The sequence below is a fragment of the Opisthorchis viverrini genome, assembly GCF_000715545.1.
Source record: "Opisthorchis viverrini unplaced genomic scaffold opera_v5_185, whole genome shotgun sequence".
NCBI classification, from domain to species: domain Eukaryota; kingdom Metazoa; phylum Platyhelminthes; class Trematoda; order Opisthorchiida; family Opisthorchiidae; genus Opisthorchis; species Opisthorchis viverrini.
The window spans coordinates 898,597-908,362 of NW_008751843.1; the positions used below are offsets into that span (position 1 = coordinate 898,597).

General features: G+C 41.9%; 1 protein-coding gene across 1 annotated transcript in view; it reads right to left on the bottom strand.

The window, feature by feature from the left end:
- Nucleotides 1-7,968: 7,968 nt before the first annotated feature.
- T265_14395 (hypothetical protein) overlaps nt 7,969-9,766 on the bottom strand; it is a gene marked incomplete at both ends in the record, with an annotated part of 8,137 nt that continues 6,339 nt past the window's right edge. Inside the window, 3 exons of the mRNA XM_009173430.1 lie at nt 7,969-8,165; nt 8,829-8,836; nt 9,349-9,576. Coding sequence (XP_009171694.1) covers nt 7,969-8,165; nt 8,829-8,836; nt 9,349-9,576 — 433 coding nt within the window. The remainder of the gene's footprint in view (nt 8,166-8,828; nt 8,837-9,348; nt 9,577-9,766) is intronic.

A 9,766-nucleotide genomic window follows, 5' to 3' on the forward strand; every position in this document is an offset into this window, starting at 1 on the left:
CAGAAAAAGGTCATTTGATAGATTTTACCTGATATGATGTCACAGCACACGGATGCTGTGACACCCTGGGTGTTCAAGCATTAATTAGGGTGTTGCTCGTGGGTAAGCAACCGAAACTTGGTTTGCAAAAACGGCCTCGAAACTAACCTAATCATCGACCACTCCTAAAGATGATTTATAGGCTAACTGAGCATGATTTTGCATGCGGCTCCAGGCATTTCAAGTTCGCACTAACATTGAAAACATTCAGGCGCAAACCAGATAGATGCCAGCACCTTAAATATCAGTGCGTAACATAACGATTCAACGGTAAGCTTTTCTTGCATCATTTTACTTGGAATCGGTTTGAACCACGGGGTCAGAAATGGTCTTTCAGTTCAAAATCTATTGCTGTGGATAGACAGAATATAAGCTTCATATTGAGTATCGTAAACGAAATATCCAAACAGGATCGATTTGCCTCCCATTGGTAGCTAACTAGCATATTAGTGTATTTTTCCAGGTGTGTACAACCAGGCGTTCGAACTAACCATAAGTTTGGAAGGTGGTCTTCACCCACCAGGTGAGCTACAAACGAGCGAACACGGTGGTGGATTGTCGAAGGGTATCCAGCAGCTGCAGGAGTAGTATGATCTACGCAGAGCACGTGTCAGCATGGTCATGTATTACCAGCATGGGGGCCGATGGTGACCAACGAAGCAAGTCGGTCAATTTCGTCATTTAGGAAAAACTGAATGGGGTCGGAAACTGTGCCATTTGAGTTCTAATAGGGAGTTTGCGTTTGACATTCAGTCGACAAGTAAATAGAACAATTGTCGAATTTTAGCCCGATTGCTTTCAGCGTACTCAAAAACATTACCACCGAGTTCCAGATTTTTAATTGCTTTGTCAGAACAATATGTCTTCGAAACGCACAGTTTGTGTTTTGTATTGGCGTATACCTTCGCCTGAGTGTAATCTCGTAAAATTTATGACGACCATCAGTTTTTCAGTTGTACACTGATAAGTTTGTTTACGGTATTCTGTTAAAACTGATGTTTACACAGGCGAACATAAGTTATATTGGCAACCGAGTCTGACGCTTGACTAGTGTGTACAATGCGTCATCTATTTTTGACGTTTCCATACCCCCACAAGCCAAACTTATGACACTAACAAGTAGAGGGAAAGTAAACGCCATGTACAAACACACTAGCTGAGTAGCTTAGTTGAATAGAAGTGCTGACGAACAAAATGCTGAAGTCGAGAAATTAATTAGTGTTGGCCAGTATGAAGAGTATTGATTCCCAAAGTGAATTTCCTAGCCTGAGTATGAATAAACCTGGATGACATGAATATGCATACAATGTATCCAATGGTTATGCGAGACTGTGAATCTCCTCGGGTGATCATTTTAAGCTATGAAGGTTGGATTATCATCGTACTGAATAACATCCTTGGAAAGTATACATAAGCTGATCGGTTTTGACGAAAACTAGTTTCTCTAATTCAGCCTATCAAAATGTATACGAGTGAAAGTGTTTAGTTTTCGTGAATATCGGGTCATAAAAACTCTGGAGGCTCGCGCACCTGTGCACTATATTTTGGCTGACCGATAATCTTACCATGTAATCATTTCATTTATTTACGCCTACTCCCCAAAATTGTTGGAGTATTGAGGTGATTCACGACAGTGAATATTTAAACCTATACCACTGTTAAAAAAATCCCGCCTGTGGTACAGTGCAAGTCCTATAAACATTTGGTTATCATTCATTCTTACTGAGGTTGTACAGACGGCTGTTCTGTTCACTAATTCGAGCCACTAGACTAAAAGCATTTAGTCGCCAACCGATGCGACATTACCAGTGCATAGCAAGTTAGTGGTGCGTCACAGTGTCGCTGTGTAGAGGTTGAGCAGTGCTGTACTTGTTGTCGTGGGGGCAGAGTTTGCCTCAGATCATGATGTCTTCTAAACGGTGGGTTCCGTTTGTCAAGTGGCTGGCTGACTTTCTGTTTGGTCAGCATCCGGTCGACCTTTGAGGCTGACCTCTCTGACCCATTCCGTGTGATTTTCGACCTGTCTCTACCAATGCTAAGATTCATGTCACCTGACCCGCCCGATCTGCTTGGGCTGTAGGGACAGTACGGATCACATAATTAATGTACCAACGGACCGCCAACTTACCTATTGCCGGTGATAATACCCGGTGTGGTGACGAAATGTTTGTCACCAATAATTCCAGCTCACCGGACGGAACAGCGATCTGGGAGAGTAATCGGGCAGTTGAACTCAAATGTAGCAGAACACTTAGAGCGAGAGTTTTCCAGGGTGCTCACAAGTCCAGTTTTCTTGGCCGCATTTCGTGACTCAGAATTGCTGCAGAACGCATAGACTGCCTTTTTTGCAAGCTACCCTAAAGGTTCCCAGTGGGAAGCTGTCGGTTACAAACGACAATTCATGTGTGTATATTCACCTATTTGTCTATAAGGGCGCAAATTCCTATACCATTGAAACAGTGTGAGAAGAAATGGGTTTCAGGTCTAATCACTGTTGCGAGACCGTAGAACTCAAAAGATATACAGGCTTTTTGTCATACCACTGTGCATCGGTAACTATAGGGTCTCTGGTGAATTTTTTTTTGCCTCCCAGAACTGGAAATAGGATCAAGGTTTTTTGAAGCATGTGATCCTCCTCTTTACCAGTTCTTCTTTGCAAAATCAAGCATACCGAGATGCTTTAGATACTGCCCGATCAGTTTTGTCATCATTTGATATCCAACTCAGACGACTGAAAAGCGAAAAAACGGATCTTTTAAGAGAACTATGAGATCCGCCGAACGATAATGAACTATACCAGTCGTCAAAAAATCATTAGGTTAAATTGCCAGACGCTTCTCGCAACACAATCATGGTATAAGAACCGTGCTACGACAAGAAATTGCTCAGTACAGACAGTACAAACGAACTGTTACACAACCAAAAGACCAGTCAGTCTGACATCGGGTATTTAGTCTGAAAAAACTACTGTCGGAAGTCTGGCTTGGAAATTCGTTGGAGTAAAGAGGTAACTAGCCATAATAAATAGAAAAACTAATGCCAAGACCAAAGTGACAAAGCATTTGTCTTGGGATGCAAGTCCGATAACCGAAACAGATACATGATATTTCAAATTGTTAAACTATCTGTATGCTAGGTGCATTTAGAAGAAGCACTGCTTTTAAGCTGCTTATTAGGTGGCATTTGAGCTTCTCAGTGGCAGTGAGCTTTGTACAATGGCAGGCTGCTTCTTTGCAATAGTAGTTGATTAATCAGTAGGTCTGCCCTTATATCAGATTTTGCGGTATGGTGCTGAAAGTGACCGCGTTGAAGATTTCAGGGCTACCGTACTGGGAGAGTAGGGAAATCTTAACTTCTAATGACTAGGTGATCTCGAAGTATGAAGCACTGGACTTTGGCCATAAGTTGTAAAGTCCGGTGTAGTTCTTGAGAATGACGTCCAACAGGAATGACTTCGTAGGGGTTTCGCACTCTTCGGGTATAGAAGCAAAATTCTGGAGGCTTTCTGCTTCTAATTTTGTCTAGAAACATATCTGTGCCCAATTAGATGGCTGATTTCGAACCTCTATAGGGCTAGGAATATATACTGCAGGGTTTCCGCTTTTCAGCTTGCTACAGACCACACCAAGATAAGGGAATAACTTTCCGAATGTAAGGTGAATGGATTTATTTACATGTTCTTAGTTGAATAATGGACAGAGTGCCATATTACTCAATTACTAACTAAGCACCCGTTGCAGTCGGCTCAGCTTTAGCCCCAGTTGTCAGCACATTGTGATAATGTACCGCTATTTATGCTATAAAAGGTAGTTAGGTGATAAATAGTTTCGTATGGGTATTACGCCCAGCAAGTCGGATGACAGGAGTAATAATAGCATTATAATAACAGTACGGTGTGACGCGGAATAATATGTACACTACATACATAATATTCTACAGTATGACATAATATAGAGCAGCAATGGTTAAAACTGAGTGTCAAAAATATCCTCCGCCGGGTAATTTTGCAAAACACATCTTATTGGAAAATAAAAGCAATCCGAGAGAGCCTAAAAAAATTTGAACTCTGTCAACTACCAAGTTTATTTACACAGACCTTAAAGGCTTTTTGTCTCTAAGTACAACACTCCAGTTAATTCCGTGCATCATTTAACGCATTCAGATATCTCCTCATCTTGATTTACAAGCCAAAAATTGGACGATGTGGAGAATAGTGCTCAGGCTGTACCAAGTACATCATTCAACAACGTATACGCAATCACAATGTGATCTTTCTGAGATGCATGGATAAAAAACTAGTGTTTAGCTTAAAAAGCGTTCATTGGTAATACCCCATCACAAATTACGTAATAACTAGAAGGAACTCTACTTCACACCTGTATCCGAACTTCTTAATCTTGAACTTTTTTCTTCGTAATAAGTGCAGAATGCCGAAGCAGAGCTAAAGCTTTTTCCTGCTCGCTGAATATGCACTAATTGACAAACGGGTCAATATAAGACAGCTAACAACAATGCACGTATTTTACGACACCGCTTGCCCGGAGCAGTTTCCTTATACGCTCCCCGTAAAAAGAGTATTGTATGCCGAACGGGGCTGAAAAAACAGTGATTTTCTGCTGGAATGGAAAAGAAACAAAACCGTTTATTGGATTATCCGCGTAAAACACTTTACATCTCTTGTCCATCTTGCGAACCAGCATGGAAAACTTGCCATTTACTAGAGAGATGTTTCTCATCCACCGCAATTCGGTTCTGCGTTTCCTGAATGTTATATTTCGTCCTTCGCCAACGAAAGGAAAATGAGGCAATTTGTCAAAAAACGGCTACCGTTTCGTCCTAACTTATGGTAGGTGATGACGGAGGAAGCGTACTGTGCTAGCTGATCCCATGTCCCAAAATAACCTCCCTCAAATGGTACACAGTAAGTGTTGTTTATGACAGAACGGTGTAATATTGACAAAGAAAAACATCATGTCCTTTGGCTATGTACCACGAATCAGTCTATACCGGGGAAAGCTTAGTTGTGTTGATATGTTTACTTGCTGTTGCTCAGATGACAAGAATATCGATAAATCATAAATGGGAAATAAACCTCCAATCTGCACAGTAAACAGTGTCCCTTACCCTCCCTATAACGAATTTCCTCTAATCTGATTACCGTTCTGAATTTCTTACCCATGTTATACTTTCATAAATGTGACACCTTTCGCATTCGGCGTACGACGACTCTTGTTATCGAAATGGCTAAAGTTAACCGGTATCTGTAACAAGATTTGTTGTCCCGTGTATGTCAGTTCCTACCCGGTAAACATGAACCTGAGTCAGCTGCTTCCGGAAACATCTACGAGGGCTTTTGAACCCCCAAGTTAGTTTGCAGCAATGTACTCCTATCTTCTACGAATTTGTGGACGTATGGACTGATTTTGTCAACCGAGAACTAAAGTATAACCAAATGATGACCGGCGATCGCCAAATCTCGTAAGGACAACTAAACCGCTAGTGCATGCAAAGGGTATCCTGATGGTCCGCACAATCCAAGACATCCATGGTAGACATGGATAGCTACTCAGTATTTAGTTAGTCCTTCACAACAGTACCTGCGGAAAGCCACTTATATCGCGGTTGTAGGTGTACTCATCGCCGATATCCAGAGTGCTAATGTGGGGTAGTTTTAGATTTGTACATTGAAACCAGATATAACAAATCATAATATAATTCAGAACGACAAAACATAAAGCGACACGGTTCATTACACTACCCTAAAACACCCCATAGGTACTTACAGGCGTCTTGATAAAATGCACCCATAATACAACCCAACAAAATGCTAAAGCGAAACTTGATGCAATACACCAAGATAAACAATCGATAAATTTGGAGCATTAACGAGAACACAAACCGGCAACATCAACAAAGGATGTGATGCTACTAACGGTATGTGTTGGCAGTACAACGGTCAACTTATGTGGGGCCGAATAAACAGTTGAGAACTACGGGGTACGCTCACAGTGACTAAATGGTTCACATCAATGGCAATTCCTGAGCATCACAACTATTGCTAGTTAAAATCTGCTTGGTTTTTGAATCGTTGACCCCACCAACCCAAACTGCAATAGATTCTACTCCACCATGCAGCTTATCATCATAGTCGTCATCAACTTGATAATTAATCATCATGGTCATCTGAGACAGCCACCTCAGTATCGACACCGATACTCTACTGGAGTACAATCACAGAATTTACTTATATATACTTAAAGGGTGAAGAGAATAGAACGAGTGACTGGTGGCCTGCACCAGGCATTCTGAGGTACTTAAATCTTCCGGCACCCAATCAGACAATCTGGAAAGAAACTGACAGCACAGACAATTTTGACATCGCTCAGCCGCCATTTCTTTCACTGTGTTCAGCCAAGCGCATGGGATCACGGAGAGTTTATCCTGGAAGGCGAGTCGCAATAACAATATCCAAACTCTTCGTGATCTGTTCCACACCGTTTACCAAAGCCATGTGCTGCATATCTTATAGTTTACGTCGTTTTTTAGGACAGACGGAGAACAAAACTCGTCTCGGCAGATAGGGTTTGGGCGTGCCTTGCACATGGCCGAGCTGAGATAACCACGTTTGAAGGTTAACCCTTTGCAGAACCGTGAATATATATGTAAAATAAATAAATGAATGAAATATATAGATATCTATCATCAATATGATATATGTACATGAAATAACCAAATGCAGTAAGTTGGAAATAGTTGCTACGCGTGAGATACTAATGAAAGAGAAAGAGGCAAACCGGCAAATACAATGTGGTTTGAGGTAATGGACCAAATGATACCTCTGTAGAATCGGGCAGTGGTCGTTCACCGCATAGTTGTCTACTAACACAAAGCAGTACAGCCTTTCAAACGAAAAGAATTCTATTCGAGTAATTCTATTTTTACTTTTATTGAAATTTCAGCATATCTGTGACAATCAATCACTGGAGAAGTGCCATAATTTATTCCGTAAACTAGGTGATCCGATAACGTGTTATTTGATTGGAAGAGCACTTTGATGGTTCGGAGAAATATGTAACAATAGAAGCACTAGAAACAGCTGAAGGCTGTTGCATGGCGGCTGAAATAATGTACTTTACCAAGGACAGGCAAAGTCAGGTTGGACTGCTACTTTAACTAACTTGCTCAACTCCAAAAATTGTAATGTAAACTGGCACAGAATTGTAACGGAATTATCTCCTGACAACAGCTTAAGAGGTATCTCCATAAAGATGCAGGATTGCAAAACTTTATAAGGTTCTCACAGTTGTTTGAAAAAAATTCTGACTGTATCCATAAAATAGGTTATACTCTTAAAACGAAGTGCAACAAAGGGTATAGTTCTGTGAAGTGAGTGGGGAAGATAACAGTTCGAGAAAAACTTTACAAAAAATAGACCACCAGGTATTTGGAACTAAATAGCACACTTCACTCAAAGCTTTGTGAACATCCGAAATAACATAGTGCAGTGATGTCTCGCTTTCCAGTTTACAACGGCGTGAGCTAGACTTATGAGATGCACCTGCGATAAGCTATTCAAGGATCCCTTACGAGATGGCTTCAGCAAGCAATGTTGACTTGTTGCTCTAACATTTGAAAGTGTTGATATCACCTTCCTTATGTACGTACTAGTATACGTAGCTTCGTTCGACACCGCATCTACACATATTGCGGCCACTAAGCTAAAGCATCTACTTCCATTCCGCGCCAAGAACTTTCGTCCCACTCTTCAGGGTCTCTGGCATCGAGAAACTGGCTGTGAGAAACTTATTCTGCCCCGTTGTAGCAGATACTTCTATAGCTAATCTAGAGGATGGTCACTTGTAAACAGTGAACTGATAGTTTCCACTTATCGAGGTAAAGCAGGAAATCTTACTCGGTTTCTCATTTACCTATACTCTGACATCTGTTGTACAGCTCGAATTCGCTCACCAGAAGGTCCGTGTTGTCAAGCTGACTTCTACCTCTCGAATTCTTCTGTCTAGGCTTGGTCAAGCTGGCAATATCCCAGCCATCGTGCCTCCTTCTGGTGGTTTGGCAGTTAAGACACCGAAGGGTACTACAGTTGAACGATCCGCCCTCGGAATTGGCTTTTTACACTAATAATGCAAGTCGCTAAACCGTTCGCACATCGGTGCATGTACGGAACCACAATACTAAAAGTTCCATCCAGATTGTGTTATTATTCGAAAACTTTGATGTATCTACCTTCCTGAGATTTGAAGGAGATAATAACAGTGAATCGTTGGGAATTCGCGTCACACTTGTTGCAAAACACTTTCCCCACAAGTCGAGCCTTGCTCCACACTTGAAACCACATTCTAAACCCTCCTATTGGGGTATGCCCGACCCGGCCGCGTTAGCTAGCATGTCCCCTTCATTTTATCAGCTGGGTAACCTGCCCGAGTAGAATAGAATGGCGCACTTAACTAGGGTTTTCAGGGAACATACCAAAGTGAAGAACTCGTAAACTGCTCAACCAGGCCCACTTTCAACTTTGATCGGAACAGAAACTAGAACAAGCGTTTTATATTGCGCTAGATTTACTGGAGATCTGACAGCAGAATAACTTATGCACTTTGAAGGCCTATCAGATGTTCCTCCAATCTGTACAGGCAACCGCCATTTTATGATACCTGAACAGCACAGACAGAAGCCGCTGTCCATTTTGCTGGGTTTAACTTAGGAATTTGGGTATCTACCTTCTCAACTATATGCAGTTTTCCAGATGTTTTTTTTTGGTTTGCGCTTACCATGTTGTCTATAAATGCAGGGATGAAAAGAAGCGTTGGCTTCTTTTCGTACAAGACTGCAATACTGTCGGTGTTGTTTTAGACCCGTTACAGTCGCACTTTAATTATTATTGCATACATGACCTTTGCAATCATGTTTCAAGAGCAACACTTATTGATTGTTTCAGGGCATCATTGCGATACCGAAAAATACGGTAATCATGTGATCCTATCGCCACTGGCATTTCAATGCCCGATTCAGACACAAAAAAGTTATGCAAATGTTGTGGTTTTTTTCGGCACACCGGATGCTGCGTGCACAGGAGATCTAGCTTTCGGATGAAGACTAAAATGTCTTTGGCTATTGAAAGACACAGAGGTTTGCTGGAACTCCTGGTGTTCGACGAGTACTGATCCAATCATTTGAAAGCGATCCGGAAATCGTGCACAACAAGCTTCCTCTGTAAAGTGACATGGATGTTCTGTACTACTCTCAGTACTGATTATCTCTAACTAATGTATTCCACTTTTGTTCACTCACTCTCGTTTGAACAGTCGTCCTCTTGTCCTGATGCAATTATTCTGGTAAATCCATACCAAAGGGGGGAGGCACTGGACTCGAGTTTCGCTCTTATTAGAGCTCATCAGAGTGCATATCCAATGGCTGTGCCGCGGTTTGAAATCCGGGACCCTAACATGCGAGGCGAACGTGTTACCACTATTCCACCAGCGCAGGTTGGACCCATCTGAATTCTCACATGTGAACGGGCTAACGTATTAACGCTTGAGCGATGTGATTAGTATGCCCGACACATCAGTACGACGGCCCAGTAACTGTCCTGGTTGTGACGATCAATTGGTCAGCTTGTCAAGACTTCCAAGTGAGGTAGTGCCACAGACGCTTGAAGCTCGCTGGACCACTTTGTTGATGCGTGTTGACATGCATAACATGCTATGCT